Source organism: Oncorhynchus masou, chromosome 9 (genome assembly GCF_036934945.1).
Source record: "Oncorhynchus masou masou isolate Uvic2021 chromosome 9, UVic_Omas_1.1, whole genome shotgun sequence".
Taxonomy (NCBI): Eukaryota; Metazoa; Chordata; class Actinopteri; order Salmoniformes; family Salmonidae; genus Oncorhynchus; species Oncorhynchus masou.
Genome location: NC_088220.1, coordinates 87,726,482 through 87,750,330, shown reverse-complemented (window position 1 = coordinate 87,750,330; position 23,849 = coordinate 87,726,482). Strand labels below are relative to the sequence as shown.

Genomic DNA, 23,849 nt, shown 5'->3' with positions numbered 1-23,849 from the left:
CCTACTGAGGATGGCAATAACCTAGGCTCCTCCTACTGAGGATGGCAATAACCTAGGCTCCTCCTACTGAGGATACGTAATCTAATGTGCAATAGCATTGATTCCCAACATTTGTTCATTTGGGTACAGCGAGGCCCCTTATCACATTAACAGCTGATTATCAAACACACATACATCTGGAAAGACCTTTCTCCTCCTCAACAGTATGGTAATATAATTCTATATATTTATAACATAATTCTAATTCTACTGAATGAAGAGCCAAAATGAGTATGACATCCTGGCTCATAAAGCATACTACATTTGTATTTTTATTTCACATACTATAAAACTTTATTTTTTTCATACCCAAAATGCCTACGATTTAGAACACCAGCATTCTGGGTATTCAGACGCGGCTCTTCTTTCTCCCTGAGTCCCAAGTGCGCACTGCTTTTGATTTGGGATGCTGAGTCCCAAGTGCACACTATTCCCTTTTACAGTGCACTGCTTTTGATACCGATAAGTACACTTCAAATAAGTCACTCAATAAATCAAACAATCATTTGTTTCTGAGGAAAATGAGTTGGGCAACCAGATTCACACCCGATCATTCTAAATGAAAGAAATGTAATGATAATTTCAGTGAATTTAATTCCTGTGTTTTTGTTTTTGTTTTTTCAGCTGAGAACACTCTACCACAAGATGCCCCAGCTGGCCAAGTACTATGTTGGCTCCAGCGTACAAGCCTTCAGGTACACTAACTGAATGAGTGTGATCGCAGGCTGATGATCTACATGATCTTTCCACCATTGCGTGCCTGTTTGATAATCCCCATGTAGTTTCTGTTTTAAATCCCTAACAGAGCCGATATGTACGACACCTTGGATGTTCTCCTTTCAAGTTTCAACATTGTTCTGTTATTTACCTTGTGGAACCACACTGCTGGTGTTTACCTTGTTACCTTGTGGAACCACACTGCCGGTGTTTACCTTGTGGAACCATACTGCCGGTGTTTACCTTGTTACCTTGTGGAACCATACTGCCGGTGTTTACCTTGTTACCTTGTGGAACCACACTGCCGGTGTTTACCTTGTTAGCTTGTGGAACCACACTGCCGGTGTTTACCTTGTGGAACCATACTGCCGGTGTTTACCTTGTTACCTTGTGGAACCATACTGCCGGTGTTTACCTTGTTACCTTGTGGAACCACACTGCCGGTGTTTACCTTGTTACCTTGTGGAACCATACTGCCGGTGTTTACCTTGTTACCTTGTAGAACCATACTGCCGGTGTTTGCCTTGTTACCTTGTGGAACCACACTGCCGGTGTTTACCTTGTTACCTTGTGGAACCATACTGCCGGTGTTTACCTTGTTACCTTGTGGAACCATACTGCCGGTGTTTACCTTGTTACCTTGTGGAACCATACTGCCGGTGTTTACCTTGTGGAACCATACTGCCGGTGTTTACCTTGTTACCTTGTGGAACCACACTGCCGGTGTTTACCTTGTTACCTTGTGGAACCATACTGCCGGTGTTTACCTTGTGGAACCACACTGCCGGTGTTTACCTTGTTACCTTGTGGAACCATACTGCCGGTGTTTACCTTGTTACCTTGTGGAACCATACTGCCGGTGTTTACCTTGTTACCTTGTGGAACCATACTGCCGGTGTTTACCTTGTGGAACCATACTGCCGGTGTTTACCTTGTGGAACCATACTGCCGGTGTTTACCTTGTTACCTTGTGGAACCATACTGCCGGTGTTTACCTTGTGGAACCATACTGCCGGTGTTTACCTTGTTACCTTGTGGAACCATACTGCCGGTGTTTACCTTGTTACCTTGTGGAACCATACTGCCGGTGTTTACCTTGTGGAACCATACTGCCGGTGTTTACCTTGTGGAACCATACTGCCGGTGTTTATCTTGTGGACCCATACGGCCGGTGTTTACCTTGTGGAACCACACTGCCGGTGTTTACCTTGTGGAACCATACTGCCGGTGTTTACCTTGTTACCTTGTGGAACCATACTGCCGGTGTTTACCTTGTTACCTTGTGGAACCATACTGCCGGTGTTTACCTTGTGGAACCATACTGCCGGTGTTTACCTTGTAACCTTGTGGAACCATACTGCCGGTGTTTACCTTGTTACCTTGTGGAACCATACTGCCGGTGTTTACCTTGTGGAACCATACGGCCGGTGTTTACCTTGTTACCTTGTGGAACCACACCGCCGGTGATATACCTTGTTGAACCATAACGCCATGATTTACCTTCTTACCGTCCCATTATGTCTGGTGAAAACAGAACACAGCTGTTCCACAGTAAGAACCTTATACCAAAGGTCAAGCATGGTGGTGGTGGTGGTGGTAGGGTTGCTGCCTCAGGACCTGGACGACTTGCCTTATTAGAAGGAACCATGAATTCTGCTCTGTATCAGATAATTCTACAGGAGAATGTCAGGCCATCTGTCTGTGAGCTGAAGCACAGCTGGGTCATGCAGCAAGACAATGATGCTAAACACACAATGAAGTCTACATGAAAAAGGCTAAAAAGCAACAAATTGGCATACGGCCTAGTCCCAAGTCCAGACCTAATCCACATTGAGATGATGTGGCAGGACTTGACACAAGCAGTTTATACTTGAAAACACAGAAATGTCACCGCTGAGTTAAAGTCGTTCTCCGTGGAAGAGTGGGCCAATATTCATCCACAGCGATGTGAGTGGCTGATCAACAACTACAGGAAGCATTTGGTTGCGGTCATTGTAGCTAATGGTGTCGTGAAGCAAGGTGTTGGACATTCTAACTTATTCAACTGTAGATATTAGAACGAAACCCTTGAATAATGTTGGTTGTATGTATGTGTGTGTGTTACAGCGAAGGCAGTGTGATAGCCTACTACCTGTCAGAGTTTGAAGTACCACGTGGTCAGGAAGCAGCTGTGGACAAGGCCATGTCCTCCATGGACACGGTAGTGGATAAGGTGCAGAGGGGCTTGACGAACAGCAGGCCTGGCAACGATCTGTTGTTTGAGGATGTCATGAACTCTGCTCTGGACTCTAGAATGTTCTCAGAGTCCTTCAGTGGTGAGTTCTGCTCTGTTCTTGTTCTGCTTGCACCTGAGCTGATATCAGTTTGAGTAGAGAATTCCCTCAGTGAATGCGCTGAAAGTTCGGATGAGGAATTATGTGGCTCAATGTCTAAAATGTCTAAGTATCTTACTGCTTCCTTGTGAATGACACTATATATACAAAAGTATGTGGACACCTCTTCAAATGAGGGGATTTTACTATTTCAGCCCCGACCGTTGCTGACGGGTGTATAGAATCAGTTACACCACCATGCAATCTCCATAGACAAACATTGGCAGCAGAATGGCCTTTACTCAAAAGCTCAGTGACTTTTTTTTAATTTCTTTTTTAACGTGACACTGTCATAGGATGCCACCTTTCCAACAAGTCAGTTTGTCAAATTTCTGCCCTGCTAGAACTGCCCCGGTCAACTGTACTACTACTAACCTGTTATTGTGAAGTGGAAATATTCTAGGAGTGGAAACGCGTTCTCTGGTGTGATGAATCACGCTTCACCATCAAGGCAGTCCGACGGATAAATCTGGGTTTGGCGGATGCCAGGAGAACACTACCTGCCCCAATGCACAGTGCCCACTGTAAAGTTTGGTGGAGGAGGAATAATGTTCTGGGACTGTTTTTCATGGTTCGGGCTCCTTAGATCCAGTGAAGAGAAGCCTTAACACTATAGTATACAATGACATTCTAGACTATTCTGTGCTTCCATCTTTGTGGCAACAGTTTGGGGAAGGCCCTTTCCTGTTTCAGCATGACAATACCCCCGTGCACAAAGTGAGGTCCATACAGAAATGGTTTGTCGAGATCGGTGTGGAAGAGCTAGTGGAAAGCCTTCCCAGAAGAGTGGAGGCTGTTATAGCAGCAATGTTCCAACATCTAGTGGAAAGCCTTCCCAGAAGAGTGGAGGCTGTTATAGCAGCAATGTTCCAACATCTAGTGGAAAGCCTTCCCTGAAGAGTGGAGGCTGTTATAGCAGCAATGTTCCAACATCTAGTGGAAAGCCTTCCCAGACGAGTGGAGGCTGTTATAGCAGCAATGTTCCAACATCTAGTGGAAAGCCTTCCCAGAAGAGTGGAGGCTGTTATAGCAGCAATGTTCCAACATCTAGTGGAAAGCCTTCCCAGAAGAGTGGAGGCTGTTATAGCAGCAATGTTCCAACATCTAGTGGAAAGCCTTCCCAGAAGAGTGGAGGCTGTTGTAGCAGCAATGTTCCTACATCTAGTGGAAAGCCTTCCCAGAAGAGTGGAGGCTGTTGTAGCAGCAATGTTCCTACATCTAGTGGAAAGACTTCCCAGAATAGTGGAGGCTGTTATAGCAGCAATGTTCCAACATCTAGTGGAAAGCCTTCCCAGAAGAGTGGAGGCTGTTATAGCAGCAATGTTCCTACATCTAGTGGAAAGCCTTCCCAGAAGAGTGGAGGCTGTTATAGCAGCAATGTTCCAACATCTAGTGGAAAGCCTTCCCAGAAGAGTGGAGGCTGTTATAGCAGCAATGTTCCTACATCTAGTGGAAAGCCTTCCCAGAAGAGTGGAGGCTGTTATAGCAGCAATGTTCCTACATCTAGTGGAAAGCCTTCCCAGAAGAGTGGAGGCTGTTATAGCAGCAATGTTCCTACATCTAGTGGAAAGCCTTCCCAGAAGAGTGGAGGCTGTTATAGCAGCAATGTTCCAACATCTAGTGGAAAGCCTTCCCAGAAGAGTGGAGGCTGTTATAGCAGCAATGTTCCTACATCTAGTGGAAAGCCTTCCCAGAAGAGTGGAGGCTGTTATAGCAGCAATGTTCCAACATCTAGTGGAAAGCCTTCCCAGAAGAGTGGAGGCTGTTATAGCAGCAAAGGGGGGGGACCAACTCCATATTTATGCCTGTGATTTTGGAATGAGATGTTTGTTGAGCAGGTGTCCACATACTTCCTCCTAACATGTGAATAAGGACAAATCTGAAATGGCACCCTATTCCCTATGTAGTACATTTGGCCAGAACCATGTGTGGCTCTGGCCCAAAATAGTGCACTATATAGGTACTAGGGCACCATTTAGGACATGTTCTGAGTGTCAATGTCTCCTCAGAATACTACAGGTACTCAGAACACACCAGAGCGAATACGATTGTTCCAATCATGTCACCTGGTTTCCCCAATACTCCGTACCCGCCCAACACCTTCATCCAATGGCAGCTGAGAGCCGACCCTGGTCACGTGCTCAAACTGGACTTTGATACCTTCAACCTAGAGGAGGACTGTCGTAACGACTTTGTTAAGGTCTACGACTCCCTGGTGGCCATCGAGAGCCACGCCATGGAAGAGTGAGTCTGATGTCTGTCTGCACTTTGTACAGGGGACTTACTCCATCTAACAGCCTTGGGTTAGGAGACCTGCTATAACGGTCTGTTGTCAGGGCACCTGCCGTGACGGTCTGTTGTCAGGGCACCTGCCGTGACAGTCTGTTGTCAGGGCACCTGCCGTGACGGTCTGTTGTCAGGGCACCTGCCGTGACGGTCTGTTGTCAGGGCACCTGCCGTGACGGTCTGTTGTCAGGGCACCTGCCGTGACGGTCTGTTGTCAGGGCACCTGCCGTGACGGTCTGTTGTCAGGGCACCTGCCCCGTGACAGTCTGTTGTCAAGGCACCTGCCCCGTGACAGTCTGTTGTCAGGGCACCTGCCCCGTGACAGTCTGTTGTCAGGGCACCTGCCCCGTGACAGTCTGTTGTCAAGGCACCTGCCCCGTGACGGTCTGTTGTCAGGGCACCTGCCCCGTGACGGTCTGTTGTCAGGGCACCTGCCCGTGACGGTCTGTTGTCAGGGCACCTGCCCCGTGACGGTCTGTTGTCAGGGCACCTGCCCCGTGACGGTCTGTTGTCAAGGCACCTGCCCCGTGACGGTCTGTTGTCAGGGCACCTGCCCCGTGACGGTCTGTTGTCAAGGCACCTGCCCCGTGACGGTCTGTTGTCAAGGCACCTGCCCCGTGACGGTCTGTTGTCAAGGCACCTGCCCCGTGACGGTCTGTTGTCAAGGCACCTGCCCCGTGACAGCCTGTTGTCATGATGACCACTGATAGATGTGTAACTGGTCTGCGTTCTGTGAAATGAGTTGGACCTTTTTCTTCTGATACCACATAATGACTAGTTTCTTTTATTTAGACAAATACAGTCCCTGAGCACTTCTCTTCAGTTGGATGAGTTTAGATAAATTCCAAAGGTTGTGTGTGTGAAAAGTAAGCCTCTCCCGAGCCCAGTGTTCTGGCCCTCTGGTGGTCAGATGTAGCATTACACAGGAAAAGGTTTTGAAGGCATAGCAACAAATCATGAGAAAGGTCCAGGGCCTCTGAGTCGAGCATCAACACAGGAATATTTGCTTGTAGTGTACCTGAATAAGGACTTCATAACTCAGTGCATTTGATTAATGCTCATGTCAACAATTGCAAGTCATCCCATTTTATTTTAAGATTCTTCTCTCCGTCAGGATTTGTGTGTACTACTCTCCCTTGTTTATAATATAAACATCTCTGTCAGGATTTGTGGCTACCACTCTCCCAGCTCCCCCCTGACCTTCCAGTCCTCCCGAAACGTGATGCTGGTAACCTTGGTAACTAACAACGAAAATAACTACCCAGGACTCAGAGCGCACATCTCTCAGATCCCCCGGAACAGCAAAGGTACTATAACACTGTCTACTACTACTCCTACTACTACTAACCTACTACTACTACTAACCTACTACTAACCTACTACGACTGCTACTAACCTACTACTACTACTAACCTACTACTACTACTAACCTACTACTACTACTAACCTACTACTAACCTACTACTACTACTAACCTACTACTAACCTACTACGACTGCTACTAACCTACTACTACTCACCTACTACTACTAACCTACTACCATTACTAACCTACTACTACTAACCTACTACTAACCTACTTCCATTACTAACCTACTACTACTAACTTACAACTAACCTACTTCCATTACTAACCTACTACTACTAACCTACTTCCATTACTAACCTACTTCTACTCCTACTACTTATACTAACCTACTTCCATTACTAACCAACTACTACTAACCTACTACTAACCTACTTCCATTACTAACCTACTACTACTACTAACCTACAGCTACTGCTACTAACCTACGACTCCTACTACTAACCTACTACTACTGCTACTAACCTACTACTCCTACTACTAACCTACTACAAACTTACTACTAGCCTACTACTACTGCTACTAACCTACTACTCCAACTACTACAAACCTACTACTAACCTACTACTAACCTACTTCCATTACTAACCTACTACTACTATTACTACTAACCTACAACTGACCTACTTCCATTACTAACCTACTTCCATTACTAACCTACTACTACTACTACTACTAATCTACTACTACTACTAACCTACTACTAACCTACTACTAACCTACTTTCATTACTAACCTCCTACTACTAACCTACTACTACTACTATCCTACTACTAACCTACTACTACTACTACTACTACTAACCTACTTCCATTACTAACCTCCTACTACTACTAACCTACATCCATTGCTAACCTACTACTACTGCTACTAACCTACTACTAATCTACTACTAACCTACTTCCATTACCAACCTACTACTACTGCTACTAACCTCCTACTACTAACCTACTTCCATTACTAACCTACTACTGCTGCTACTAACCTACTACTAATCTACTACTAACCTACTTCCATTACCAACCTACTGCTACTAACCTACTACTACTAACCTACTACTAACCTACTTCCATTACTAACCTACTACTACTACTACTACTACTACTACTAACCTACTACTACTACTAACCTACTACTACTACTACTACTAACCTACTACTACTACTAACCTACTACTACTACTACTACTAACCTACTACTACTACTACTACTACTAACCTACTACTACTACTACTACTAACCTACTACTACTACTACTACTAACCTACTACTCCTACTACTGCTAACCTACTACTATTAACCTACTACTACTACTACTAACCTACCACTAACCTACTACTACTAACCTACTACTACTACTACTACTACTACTATTAACCTACTACTACTACTACTACTAACCTACTACTACTACTACTGACCTACTACTACTACTACTACTACTAACCTACTTCCATTACTAACCTACTACTACTACTAACCTACTACTACTAACCTACTACTAACCTACTTCCATTACTAACCTCCTACTACTACTACTAACCTACTACTAACCTACTTCCATTACTAACCTCCAACTACTACTAACCTACTTCCATTACTAACCTACTACTACTGCTACTAACATACTACTGCTGCTACTAATCTACTACTAACCTACTTCCATTACTAACCTCCTACTACTACTAACCTACTTCCATTACTAACCTACTACTCCTACTAACCTACTACTACTAACCTACTTCCACTAACCTACTACTAACCTACTTCCATTACTAACCTACTACTCCTACTAACCTACTACTACTAACTTACTACTAACCTACTTCCATTACTAACCTCCTACTACTACTACTACTACTACTACTAACCTACTACTGCCATTACAGTACTACTACTACTAACCTACTACTACTAACCTACTACTACTACTACTCACCTACTGCTAGAGGTTTTTCCTGGTTAAGTCACATAGTGAGGAATCGTCTGGCCCTTATCTACTATTTAAACATGTTTGATTTGTCTGTTGTGATCATCTGTGATTTTTGTTGTTGTTGTTTTTAGAGCTGGCATGTGGTGGCCAGCTATCAGGAGAGACTGGGCTTTTCACATCCCCAAACTACCCCAACTACTATGCTCCCAACACCAAATGTGAATGGGATATACAGGTGAGGAAGTGTTTTATACTGGGGTTACAACATAGTGAAGTGTTTTATACTGGGGTTACAACATAGTGAAGTGTTTTATACTGGGGTTACAACACAGTGAAGTGTTTTATACTGGGGTTACAACATAGTGAAGTGTTTTATACTGGGGTTACAACATAGTGAAGTGTTTTATACTGGGGTTACAACATAGTGAAGTGTTTTATACTGGGGTTACAACATAGTGAAGTGTTTTATACTGGGGATACAACATAGTGAAGTGTTTTATACTGGGGTTACAACATAGTGAAGTGTTTTATACTGTACTGGGTTACAACACAGTGAAGTGTTTTATACTGGGGTTACAACACAGTGAAGTGTTTTATACTGGGGTTACAACATAGTGAAGTGTTTTATACTGGGGTTACAACACAGTGAAGTGTTTTATACTGGGGTTACAACATAGTGAAGTGTTTTATACTGGGGTTACAACACAGTGAAGTGTTTTATACTGTACTGGGGTTACAACATAGTGAAGTGTTTTATACTGGGGTTACAACATAGTGAAGTGTTTTATACTGTACTGGGGTTACAACATAGTGAAGTGTTTTATACTGGGGTTACAACACAGTGAAGTGTTTTATACTGGGGTTACAACATAGTGAAGTGTTTTATACTGTACTGGGGTTACAACATAGTGAAGTGTTTTATACTGGGGTTACAACATAGTGAAGTGTTTTATACTGGGGTTACAACATAGTGAAGTGTTTTATACTGTACTGGGGTTACAACATAGTGAAGTGTTTTATACTGGGGTTACAACATAGTGAAGTGTTTTATACTGGGGTTACAACATAGTGAAGTGTTTTATACTGGGGTTACAACATAGTGAAGTGTTTTATACTGGGGTTACAACATAGTGAAGTGTTTTATACTGTACTGGGTTACAACATAGTGAAGTGTTTTATACTGGGGTTACAACATAGTGAAGTGTTTTATACTGGGGTTACAACACAGTGAAGTGTTTTATACTGTACTGGGGTTACAACACAGTGAAGTGTTTTATACTGGGGATACAACATAGTGAAGTGTTTTATACTGGGGTTACAACATAGTGAAGTGTTTTATACTGGGGTTACAACATAGTGAAGTGTTTTATACTGGGGTTACAACATAGTGAAGTGTTTTATACTGGGGTTACAACATAGTGAAGTGTTTTATACTGGGGTTACAACATAGTGAAGTGTTTTATACTGGGGTTACAACACAGTGAAGTGTTTTATACTGGGGTTACAACACAGTGAAGTGTTTTATACTGGGGTTACAACATAGTGAAGTGTTTTATACTGTACTGGGGATACAACATAGTGAAGTGTTTTATACTGGGGTTACAACATAGTGAAGTGTTTTATACTGGGGTTACAACATAGTGAAGTGTTTTATACTGGGGTTACAACACAGTGAAGTGTTTTATACTGGGGTTACAACACAGTGAAGTGTTTTATACTGGGGTTACAACATAGTGAAGTGTTTTATACTGGGGTTACAACATAGTGAAGTGTTTTATACTGGGGTTACAACATAGTGAAGTGTTTTATACTGGGGTTACAACATAGTGAAGTGTTTTATACTGTACTGGGTTACAACATAGTGAAGTGTTTTATACTGGGGTTACAACATAGTGAAGTGTTTTATACTGGGGTTACAACATAGTGAAGTGTTTTATACTGGGGATACAACATAGTGAAGTGTTTTATACTGGGGTTACAACATAGTGAAGTGTTTTATACTGGGGTTACAACATAGTGAAGTGTTTTATACTGGGGTTACAACATAGTGAAGTGTTTTATACTGGGGTTACAACATAGTGAAGTGTTTTATACTGTACTGGGGTTACAACATAGTGAAGTGTTTTATACTGTACTGGGGTTACAACATAGTGAAGTGTTTTATACTGGGGTTACAACATAGTGAAGTGTTTTATACTGGGGTTACAACACAGTGAAGTGTTTTATACTGGGGTTACAACACAGTGAAGTGTTTTATACTGGGGTTACAACACAGTGAAGTGTTTTATACTGGGGTTACAACACAGTGAAGTGTTTTATACTGGGGTTACAACACAGTGAAGTGTTTTATACTGGGGTTACAACACAGTGAAGTGTTTTATACTGGGGTTACAACACAGTGAAGTGTTTTATACTGGGGTTACAACACAGTGAAGTGTTTTATACTGGGGTTACAACACAGTGAAGTGTTTTATACTGGGGTTACAACACAGTGAAGTGTTTTATACTGTACTGGGTTACAACACAGTGAAGTGTTTTATACTGGGGTTACAACACAGTGAAGTGTTTTATACTGGGGATACAACATAGTGAAGTGTTTTATACTGGGGTTACAACATAGTGAAGTGTTTTATACTGTACTGGGGTTACAACATAGTGAAGTGTTTTATACTGGGGTTACAACATAGTGAAGTGTTTTATACTGTACTGGGGATACAACATAGTGAAGTGTTTTATACTGGGGTTACAACATAGTGAAGTGTTTTATACTGGGGTTACAACACAGTGAAGTGTTTTATACTGTACTGGGGATACAACATAGTGAAGTGTTTTATACTGGGGTTACAACATAGTGAAGTGTTTTATACTGGGGATACAACATAGTGAAGTGTTTTATACTGGGGTTACAACATAGTGAAGTGTTTTATACTGGGGTTACAACATAGTGAAGTGTTTTATACTGTACTGGGGTTACAACATAGTGAAGTGTTTTATACTGTACTGGGGTTACAACATAGTGAAGTGTTTTATACTGGGGTTACAACATAGTGAAGTGTTTTATACTGGGGTTACAACACAGTGAAGTGTTTTATACTGGGGTTACAACACAGTGAAGTGTTTTATACTGGGGTTACAACACAGTGAAGTGTTTTATACTGGGGTTACAACACAGTGAAGTGTTTTATACTGGGGTTACAACACAGTGAAGTGTTTTATACTGGGGTTACAACACAGTGAAGTGTTTTATACTGGGGTTACAACACAGTGAAGTGTTTTATACTGGGGTTACAACACAGTGAAGTGTTTTATACTGGGGTTACAACACAGTGAAGTGTTTTATACTGGGGTTACAACACAGTGAAGTGTTTTATACTGGGGTTACAACACAGTGAAGTGTTTTATACTGGGGTTACAACACAGTGAAGTGTTTTATACTGTACTGGGTTACAACACAGTGAAGTGTTTTATACTGGGGTTACAACATAGTGAAGTGTTTTATACTGGGGTTACAACACAGTGAAGTGTTTTATACTGTACTGGGGTTACAACACAGTGAAGTGTTTTATACTGGGGATACAACATAGTGAAGTGTTTTATACTGGGGTTACAACATAGTGAAGTGTTTTATACTGTACTGGGGTTACAACATAGTGAAGTGTTTTATACTGGGGTTACAACATAGTGAAGTGTTTTATACTGTACTGGGGATACAACATAGTGAAGTGTTTTATACTGGGGTTACAACATAGTGAAGTGTTTTATACTGGGGTTACAACACAGTGAAGTGTTTTATACTGTACTGGGGATACAACATAGTGAAGTGTTTTATACTGGGGTTACAACATAGTGAAGTGTTTTATACTGGGGATACAACATAGTGAAGTGTTTTATACTGGGGTTACAACATAGTGAAGTGTTTTATACTGGGGTTACAACATAGTGAAGTGTTTTATACTGGGGTTACAACATAGTGAAGTGTTTTATACTGGGGTTACAACATAGTGAAGTGTTTTATACTGGGGTTACAACATAGTGAAGTGTTTTATACTGGGGTTACAACATAGTGAAGTGTTTTATACTGGGGTTACAACATAGTGAAGTGTTTTATACTGTACTGGGGTTACAACATAGTGAAGTGTTTTATACTGTACTGGGGTTACAACATAGTGAAGTGTTTTATACTGGGGTTACAACACAGTGAAGTGTTTTATACTGGGGTTACAACACAGTGAAGTGTTTTATACTGGGGTTACAGCACAGTGAAGTGTTTTATACTGGGGTTACAGCACAGTGAAGTGTTTTATACTGGGGTTACAACATAGTGAAGTGTTTTATACTGGGGTTACAACACAGTGAAGTGTTTTATACTGTACTGGGTTACAACACAGTGAAGTGTTTTATACTGGGGTTACAACATAGTGAAGTGTTTTATACTGGGGTTACAACACAGTGAAGTGTTTTATACTGGGGTTACAACACAGTGAAGTGTTTTATACTGTACTGGGGTTACAACACAGTGAAGTGTTTTATACTGGGGATACAACATAGTGAAGTGTTTTATACTGGGGTTACAACATAGTGAAGTGTTTTATACTGTACTGGGGTTACAACATAGTGAAGTGTTTTATACTGGGGTTACAACATAGTGAAGTGTTTTATACTGGGGTTACAACATAGTGAAGTGTTTTATACTGGGGTTACAACATAGTGAAGTGTTTTATACTGGGGTTACAACATAGTGAAGTGTTTTATACTGGGGATACAACATAGTGAAGTGTTTTATACTGGGGTTACAACATAGTGAAGTGTTTTATACTGGGGTTACAACATAGTGAAGTGTTTTATACTGGGGTTACAACATAGTGAAGTGTTTTATACTGTACTGGGGTTACAACATAGTGAAGTGTTTTATACTGGGGTTACAACATAGTGAAGTGTTTTATACTGGGGTTACAACATAGTGAAGTGTTTTATACTGTACTGGGGTTACAACATAGTGAAGTGTTTTATACTGGGGTTACAACATAGTGAAGTGTTTTATACTGGGGTTACAACATAGTGAAGTGTTTTATACTGGGGTTACAACACAGTGAAGTGTTTTATACTGGGGTTACAACACAGTGAAGTGTTTTATACTGGGGTTACAGCATAGTGAAGTGTTTTATACTGGGGTTACAACACAGTGAAGTGTTTTATACTGGGGTTACAACACAGTGAAGTGTTTTATACTGGGGTTACAACACAGTGAAGTGTTTTATACTGTACTGGGTTACAACACAGTGAAGTGTTTTATACTGTACTGGGTTACAACACAGTGAAGTGTTTTATACTGTACTGGGTTACAACACAGTGAAGTGTTTTATACTGGGGTTACAACACAGTGAAGTGTTTTATACTGGGGTTACAACATAGTGAAGTGTTTTATACTGGGGTTACAACATAGTGAAGTGTTTTATACTGGGGTTACAACATAGTGAAGTGTTTTATACTGTACTGGGGTTACAACATAGTGAAGTGTTTTATACTGTACTGGTGTTACAACATAGTGAAGTGTTTTATACTGGGGTTACAACACAGTGAAGTGTTTTATACTGGGGTTACAACATAGTGAAGTGTTTTATACTGGGGTTACAACATAGTGAAGTGTTTTATACTGTACTGGGGTTACAACATAGTGAAGTGTTTTATACTGGGGTTACAACATAGTGAAGTGTTTTATACTGGGGTTACAACATAGTGAAGTGTTTTATACTGTACTGGGGTTACAACATAGTGAAGTGTTTTATACTGGGGTTACAACACAGTGAAGTGTTTTATACTGGGGTTACAACATAGTGAAGTGTTTTATACTGTACTGGGGTTACAACATAGTGAAGTGTTTTATACTGTACTGGGGTTACAACATAGTGAAGTGTTTTATACTGGGGTTACAACATAGTGAAGTGTTTTATACTGTACTGGGGTTACAACATAGTGAAGTGTTTTATACTGTACTGGGGTTACAACATAGTGAAGTGTTTTATACTGGGGTTACAACATAGTGAAGTGTTTTATACTGGGGTTACAACACAGTGAAGTGTTTTATACTGGGGTTACAACACAGTGAAGTGTTTTATACTGGGGTTACAACACAGTGAAGTGTTTTATACTGGGGTTACAGCATAGTGAAGTGTTTTATACTGGGGTTACAACACAGTGAAGTGTTTTATACTGGGGTTACAACACAGTGAAGTGTTTTATACTGTACTGGGTTACAACACAGTGAAGTGTTTTATACTGTACTGGGTTACAACACAGTGAAGTGTTTTATACTGGGGTTACAACACAGTGAAGTGTTTTATACTGGGGTTACAACACAGTGAAGTGTTTTATACTGGGGTTACAACACAGTGAAGTGTTTTATACTGGGGTTACAACATAGTGAAGTGTTTTATACTGGGGTTACAACATAGTGAAGTGTTTTATACTGGGGTTACAACATAGTGAAGTGTTTTATACTGTACTGGGGTTACAACATAGTGAAGTGTTTTATACTGTACTGGTGTTACAACACAGTGAAGTGTTTTATACTGGGGTTACAACACAGTGAAGTGTTTTATACTGGGGTTACAACATAGTGAAGTGTTTTATACTGTACTGGGGATTACAACATAGTGAAGTGTTTTATACTGGGGTTACAACATAGTGAAGTGCTTTATACTGGGGTTACAACATAGTGAAGTGTTTTATACTGGGGTTACAACACAGTGAAGTGTTTTATACTGGGGTTACAACACAGTGAAGTGTTTTATACTGGGGTTACAACACAGTGAAGTGTTTTATACTGGGGTTACAACACAGTGAAGTGTTTTATACTGGGGTTACAACACAGTGAAGTGTTTTATACTGGGGTTACAACACAGTGAAGTGTTTTATACTGGGGTTACAACACAGTGAAGTGTTTTATACTGGGGTTACAACACAGTGAAGTGTTTTATACTGGGGTTACAACACAGTGAAGTGTTTTATACTGTACTGGGTTACAACACAGTGAAGTGTTTTATACTGTACTGGGTTACAACACAGTGAAGTGTTTTATACTGTACTGGGTTACAACACAGTGAAGTGTTTTATACTGTACTGGGGTTACAACACAGTGAAGTGTTTTATACTGGGGTTACAACACAGTGAAGTGTTTTATACTGGGGTTACAACACAGTGAAGTGTTTTATACTGGGGTTACAACATAGTGAAGTGTTTTATACTGGGGTTACAACACAGTGAAGTGTTTTATACTGGGGTTACAACACAGTGAAGTGTTTTATACTGTACTGGGGTTACAACACAGTGAAGTGTTTTATACTGGGGATACAACATAGTGAAGTGTTTTATACTGGGGTTACAACGTAGTGAAGTGTTTTATACTGTACTGGGGATACAACATAGTGAAGTGTTTTATACTGGGGTTACAACATAGTGAAGTGTTTTATACTGTACTGGGGTTACAACATAGTGAAGTGTTTTATACTGGGGTTACAACACAGTGAAGTGTTTTATACTGTACTGGGGATACAACATAGTGAAGTGTTTTATACTGGGGTTACAACATAGTGAAGTGTTTTATACTGGGGATACAACATAGTGAAGTGTTTTATACTGGGGTTACAACATAGTGAAGTGTTTTATACTGGGGTTACAACATAGTGAAGTGTTTTATACTGGGGTTACAACATAGTGAAGTGTTTTATACTGGGGTTACAACATAGTGAAGTGTTTTATACTGGGGTTACAACATAGTGAAGTGTTTTATACTGGGGTTACAACATAGTGAAGTGTTTTATACTGGGGTTACAACACAGTGAAGTGTTTTATACTGGGGTTACAACACAGTGAAGTGTTTTATACTGGGGTTACAACACAGTGAAGTGCTTTATACTGGGGTTACAACACAGTGAAGTGTTTTATACTGGGGTTACAACACAGTGAAGTGTTTTATACTGTACTGGGGTTACAACATAGTGAAGTGTTTTATACTGGGGTTACAACATAGTGAAGTGTTTTATACTGGGGTTACAACATAGTGAAGTGTTTTATACTGGGGTTACAACATAGTGAAGTGTTTGACTGATTTATTTGATACTCTAATAATCAGATATTGAGGCCTTCAGATTTGATATATTGGCTGATAGAGGTTTTGTATCAGGCTAAGTGTGTGTATAATGTTTGACTGTACTATTGTCCCCCCCAGGTCCCTGCTGGTAAGTCAGTGAAGGTCAAGTTCAGTACCTTCCTGTTATCAGAGCTGGGTCAGGAGAACACAAAGGACTGTAACAAGGACTATGTAGAGATCAACAACAAGAGGTGAGATGTTTGAGAAGCACTTCCCCCTGCTGTATTACCTCACACTGCACCTCCCCTTTCCCTCACCCTCCTTCCAGACAGGACAATGGCAACAACAAACAAACCAAGATATACACACACAGCATGATCAGCTAGCTTAATGTGAATTGTAATAATCTAGCTAGCCAGCTGGTTTAACAGGCAAAAACCACCTAAAATGAATGTTATGCAAGGTACCTGCCTCCAGAAATAATTCAGACCCCTTTTCAAATGTTGTGTTAAAGTCTGAATTTAAAATTGATTCAATTGTGATTTTTGTCACAATACCTCATCATGTCGAAGTGGAAGTGTGTTTTAACAAACGTTTTACTGGTTTGAGTCAGTAAGTATTCACCCCCTTTGCTATGGCAAAAGCCTGAATAAGTTCAGGAGTAAAAATCAACTCAGGTTGCATGGACTCACTGTGTGTGCAATAATAGTGTTTAACATGATTTTTTTGAATGACTACCTCGTCTCTGTACCCCACACACACATATAATTATCTGTAAAGTCCCTCAGTCGAGCAGTGAATTTCAAATAGATATTCAACCACAAAGACCAGGGAGGTTCCAATGCCTCACAAAGAAGGGCACCTATTGGTAGATGGGTAAAACATTTTGGTAGTTAGGAGCTTTATGGGCCTGGTTCCTCGGCAACTGGCCTACATTATGGGCCTGGTTCCTCGGCAACTGGCCTACATTATGGGCCTGGTTCCTCGGCAACTGGCCTGCTTTATGGGCCTGGTTCCTCGGCAACTGGCCTGCTTTATGGGCCTGGTTCCTCGGCAACTGGCCTGCTTTATGGGCCTGGTTCCTCGGCAACTGGCCTGCTTTATGGGCCTGGTTCCTCGGCAACTGGCCTGCTTTATGGGCCTGGTTCCTCGGCAACTGGCCTGCTTTATGGGCCTGGTTCCTCGGCAACTGGCCTGCTTTATGGGCCTGGTTCCCTTTCCATGACCCTCGGTCCCTTTCCATGTCCCTTTCCATGTCCCTTTCCATGTCCCTCGGTCCCTTTCCAAGTTCCTCTGTCCCTTTCCATGTCCCTTTCCATGTCCCTCGGTCCCTTTCCATGTCCCTCGGTCCCTTTACATGTCCCTCGGTCCCTTTACATGTCCCTTTCCATGTCCCTCGGTCCCTTTCCAAGTTCCTCGGTCCCTTTCCATGTCCCTTTCCATGTCCCTCGGTCCCTTTCCAGGTCCCTCGGTCACTTTCCATGTCCCTCGGTCCCTTTCCATGTCCCTTTCCATGTCCCTCGGCCCCTTTCCATGTCCCTTTCCATGTCCCTCGGCCCCTTTCCATGTCCCTTTCCAGGTCCCTCGGTCACTTTCCATGTCCCTTTCCATGTCCCTTTCCATGTCCCTTTCCATGTCCCTCGGTCCCTTTCCATGTCCCTCGGTCCCTTTCCATGTCCCTCGGTCCCTTTCCAGGTCCCTCGGTCCCTTTCCATGTCCCTTTCCATGTCCCTCGGTCCCTTTCCATGTCCCTTTCCATGTCCCTCGGTCCCTTTCCATGTCCCTTTCCAGGTCCCTCGGTCACTTTCCATGTCCCTTTCCATGTCCCTTTCCATGTCCCTTTCCATGTCCCTTTACATGTCCCTCGGTCCCTTTCCATGTCCCTCGGTCCCTTTCCATGTCCCTTTCCATGTCCCTCGGTCCCTTTCCATGTCCCTCGGTCCCTTTCCATGTCCCTCGGTCCCTTTACATGTCCCTCGGTCCCTTTACATGTCCCTTTCCATGTCCCTCGGTCCCTTTCCAAGTTCCTCGGTCCCTTTCCATGTCCCTTTCCATGTCCCTCGGTCCCTTTCCAGGTCCCTCGGTCACTTTCCATGTCCCTCGGTCCCTTTCCATGTCCCTTTCCATGTCCCTCGGTCCCTTTCCATGTCCCTTTCCATGTCCCTCGGTCCCTTTCCATGTCCCTTTCCAGGTCCCTCGGTCACTTTCCAGGTCCCTCGGTCACTTTCCATGTCCCTTTCCATGTCCCTTTCCATGTCCCTTTCCATGTCCCTCGGTCCCTTTCCATGTCCCTCGGTCCCTTTCCATGTCCCTCGGTCCCTTTCCAGGTCCCTCGGTCCCTTTCCATGTCCCTTTCCATGTCCCTCGGTCCCTTTCCATGTCCCTTTCCATGTCCCTCGGTCCCTTTCCATGTCCCTTTCCATGTCCCTCGGTCCCTTTCCATGTCCCTTTCCATGTCCCTTTACATGTCCCTCGGTCCCTTTCCATGTCCCTCGGTCCCTTTCCATGTCCCTCGGTCCCTTTCCATGTCCCTCGGTCCCTTTCCATGTCCCTTTCCATGTCCCTCGGTCCCTTTCCATGTCCCTTTCCATGTCCCTCGGTCCCTTTCCATGTCCCTTTCCAGGTCCCTCGGTCACTTTCCATGTCCCTTTCCATGTCCCTTTCCATGTCCCTTTCCATGTCCCTCGGTCCCTTTCCATGTCCCTCGGTCCCTTTCCATGTCCCTCGGTCCCTTTCCAGGTCCCTCGGTCACTTTCCATGTCCCTTTCCATGTCCCTTTCCATGTCCCTCGGTCCCTTTCCAAGTTCCTCGGTCCCTTTCCATGTCCCTTTCCATGTCCCTCGGTCCCTTTCCAGGTCCCTCGGTCACTTTCCATGTCCCTTTCCATGTCCCTTTCCATGTCCCTCGGTCCCTTTCCATGTCCCTCGGTCCCTTTCCATGTCCCTCGGTCCCTTTCCATGTTCCTCGGTCCCTTTCCATGTCCCTTTCCATGTCCCTCGGTCCCTTTCCATGTCCCTCGGTCCCTTTCCATGTCCCTTTCCATGTCCCTTTCCATGTCCCTTTTTACCCTTCCTTGACCCCCAACATATAGATTTCTTATACATGTAAAGTAATCACTAAAGTTTAACATGAATAAGTATATTTCAAGCTAGACTCCAACACAGGTATCGTGGAAAGTTGACCTCTTATTGTAACGTGTCTGTCTCAGGTATCGTGGAGAGTTGACCTCTTATTGTAACGTGTCTGTCTCAGGTATCATGGAGAGTTGACCTCTTATTGTAACGTGTCTGTATCAGGTATCGTGGAGAGTTGACCTCTTATTGTAACGTGTCTGTATCAGGTATCATGGAGAGTTGACCTCTTATTGTAACGTGTCTGTCTCAGGTATCGTGGAGAGTTGACCTCTTATTGTAACGTGTCTGTCTCAGGTATCGTGGAGAGTTGACCTCTTATTGTAACGTGTCTGTCTCAGGTATCATGGAGAGTTGACCTCTTATTGTAACGTGTCTGTCTCAGGTATCGTGGAGAGTTGACCTCTTATTGTAACGTGTCTGTCTCAGGTATCGTGGAGAGTTGACCTCTTATTGTAACGTGTCTGTATCAGGTATTGTGGAGAGTTGACCTCTTATTGTAACGTGTCTGTCTCAGGTATCATGGAGAGTTGACCTCTTATTGTACCGTGTCTGTATCAGGTATTGTGGAGAGTTGACCTCTTATTGTAACGTGTCTGTATCAGGTATCGTGGAGAGTTGACCTCTTATTGTAACGTGTCTGTATCAGGTATCGTGGAGAGTTGACCTCTTATTGTAACGTGTCTGTCTCAGGTATCGTGGAGAGTTGACCTCTTATTGTAACGTGTCTGTCTCAGGTATCATGGAGAGTTGACCTCTTATTGTAACGTGTCTGTCTCAGGTATCGTGGAGAGTTGACCTCTTATTGTAACGTGTCTGTCTCAGGTATCGTGGAGAGTTGACCTCTTATTGTAACGTGTCTGTATCAGGTATTGTGGAGAGTTGACCTCTTATTGTAACGTGTCTGTCTCAGGTATCATGGAGAGTTGACCTCTTATTGTACCGTGTCTGTATCAGGTATTGTGGAGAGTTGACCTCTTATTGTAACGTGTCTGTATCAGGTATCGTGGAGAGTTGACCTCTTATTGTAACGTGTCTGTATCAGGTATCGTGGAGAGTTGACCTCTTATTGTAACGTGTCTGTATCAGGTATCATGGAGAGTTGACCTCTTATTGTAACGTGTCTGTCTCAGGTATCGTGGAGAGTTGACCTCTTATTGTAACGTGTCTGTCTCCGGTATCGTGGAGAGTTGACCTCTTATTGTAACGTGTCTGTCTCAGGTATCGTGGAGAGTTGACCTCTTATTGTAACGTGTCTGTCTCAGGTATCGTGGAGAGTTGACCTCTTATTGTAACGTGTCTGTCTCAGGTATCGTGGAGAGTTGACCTCTTATTGTAACGTGTCTGTATCAGGTATTGTGGAGAGTTGACCTCTTATTGTAACGTGTCTGTCTCAGGTATCATGGAGAGTTGACCTCTTATTGTACCGTGTCTGTATCAGGTATTGTGGAGAGTTGACCTCTTATTGTAACGTGTCTGTCTCAGGTATCGTGGAGAGTTGACCTCTTATTGTAACGTGTCTGTCTCAGGTATTGTGGAGAACTTCCAACCAGTCCTGTTGTAACCAGTGACACTAACACCATGAAGGTAGTCTTTTACTCCGACGCCTCGTATGTCGACAGAGGATTCAGCGCCACGTACGAGACCTTCGAATCCACAGACCGTAAGTAGACATCTTGATTGTTCATCAAATCATATTAAGCACTTAAGCTCATTAAGCTCATTAGACAAGACAAGTGATGACCTGAGCATTCACTGACCTGTCCCTGGCCAGTCATATTGGAGAGATGTTAATGAACCGGCCAGTCATATTGGAGAGATGTTAATGAACCGGCCAGTCATATTGGAGAGATGTTAATGAACCGGCCAGTCATATTGGAGAGATGTTAATGAACCGGCCAGTCATATTGGAGAGATGTTAATGAACCGGCCAGTCATATTGGAGAGGTGTTAATGAACCGGCCAGTCATATTGGAGAGGTGTTAATGAACCGGCCAGTCATATTGGCCAGGTGTTAATGAACCGGCCAGTCATATTGGCCAGGTGTTAATGAACCGGCCAGTCATATTGGAGAGGTGTTAATGAACCGGCCAGTCATATTGGAGAGATGTTAATGAACCGGCCAGTCATATTGGCCAGGTGTTAATGAACCGCCAGTCATATTGGCCAGGTGTTAATGAACCGCCAGTCATATTGGCCAGGTGTTAATGAACCGGCCAGTCATATTGGCCAGGTGTTAATGAACCGCCAGTCTTATTGGCCAGGTGTTAATGAACCGCCAGTCATATTGGCCAGGTGTTAATGAACCGCCAGTCATATTGGCCAGGTGTTAATGAACCGCCAGTCATATTGGCCAGGTGTTAATGAACCGGCCAGTCATATTGGCCAGGTGTTAATGAACCGGCCAGTCATATTGGCCAGGTGTTAATGAACCGGCCAGTCATATTGGCCAGGTGTTAATGAACCGGCCAGTCATATTGGCCAGGTGTTAATGAACCGGCCAGTCATATTGGCCAGGTGTTAATGAACCGGCCAGTCATATTGCCAGGTGTTAATGAACCGGGCAGTCATATTGGCCAGGTGTTAATGAACCGGCCAGTCATATTGGCCAGGTGTTAATGAACCGGCCAGTCATATTGGCCAGGTGTTAATGAACCGGCCAGTCATATTGGCCAGGTGTTAATGAACCGGCCAGTCATATTGGCCAGGTGTTAATGAACCGGCCAGTCATATTGGCCAGGTGTTAATGAACCAGCCAGGTGTTAATGAACCGGCCAGTCATATTGGAGAGGTGTTAATGAACCGGCCAGTCATATTGGCCAGGTGTTAATGAACCAGCCAGGTGTTAATGAACCAGCCAGTCATATTGGCCAGGTGATAATGAACCAGCCAGTCATATTGGCCAGGTGTTAATGAACCAGCCAGGTGTTAATGAACCAGCCAGTCATATTGGCCAGGTGATAATGAACCAGCCAGTCATATTGGCCAGGTGTTCATGAGGTGAGCCTCAGTGCAGCATATTGTTTTTCCTTTAGCTGACTCCTCCCCCTCCTTTCTTTCCACCCCCAGCCTGTCCTAACAAGTTTCAGTGCAACAACCAGCGTTGTGTCAACACACAACTGATGTGTGACGGCTGGAACGACTGTGGAGATATGAGCGACGAGATGAACTGCAGTGAGTTCTAACAAACTTATTGATTTTTGTCTGGGGAAAACTTTAACGGATATTAGATGGATCAATACTAATGATTGATTGTTGTTTAACGTGTGTGTGTGTGTGTGTGCGCTCGCTCGCAGAGTGTGATTCCACTCAGATCAGCTGTAAGAACGGCCTGTGTAAGCCCCAGTTCTGGGAGTGTGATGGAGTGAACGACTGTGGAGATGACACCGATGAGCAGAACTGTGGTAGGTTTCACAGGGCTGATGCCTCAGGCCTGCTGACAGATGGAACAGAACTCACTCCCTGTTTCCACTTCACACATTCAGTTACTTTCAGGTGCAGTGGAGCAAAAAGTAAAGCTGTGATTGAAAGATAGAGATATATATATCTATCTCTATCTCTATATATCTATATATATATCTCTATATATCTCTATCTCTATATATCTATATATATATCTCTATATATCTCTATCTCTATATATCTATATATATATCTCTATATATCTCTATCTCTATATATCTATATATATATCTCTATCTCTATCTCTATATATTTATATCTATATATATATCTCTATCTCTATATATCTATATATATATCTCTATATATCTCTATCTCTATATATCTATATATATATCTCTCTATATCTCTATATATCTATATATATATCTCTATATATCTCTATCTCTATATATCTATATATATATCTCTATATATCTCTCTATCTCTATCTCTATATATCTATATATATATC

The 23,849-nt window shown here is 42.8% G+C and overlaps 1 protein-coding gene across 1 annotated transcript in view; it reads left to right on the top strand.

Moving 5' to 3' along the window:
- st14a (ST14 transmembrane serine protease matriptase a) overlaps positions 1-23,849 on the top strand; it is a 92,585-nt gene that overhangs the window by 51,321 nt on the left and 17,415 nt on the right. Inside the window, exons 4-12 of the mRNA XM_064972759.1 lie at positions 664-734; positions 2,863-3,071; positions 5,138-5,372; positions 6,579-6,721; positions 8,845-8,948; positions 16,941-17,053; positions 21,463-21,596; positions 23,003-23,107; positions 23,230-23,337. Of these exons, the coding sequence (XP_064828831.1) occupies positions 664-734; positions 2,863-3,071; positions 5,138-5,372; positions 6,579-6,721; positions 8,845-8,948; positions 16,941-17,053; positions 21,463-21,596; positions 23,003-23,107; positions 23,230-23,337 (1,222 nt within the window). The remainder of the gene's footprint in view (positions 1-663; positions 735-2,862; positions 3,072-5,137; positions 5,373-6,578; positions 6,722-8,844; positions 8,949-16,940; positions 17,054-21,462; positions 21,597-23,002; positions 23,108-23,229; positions 23,338-23,849) is intronic.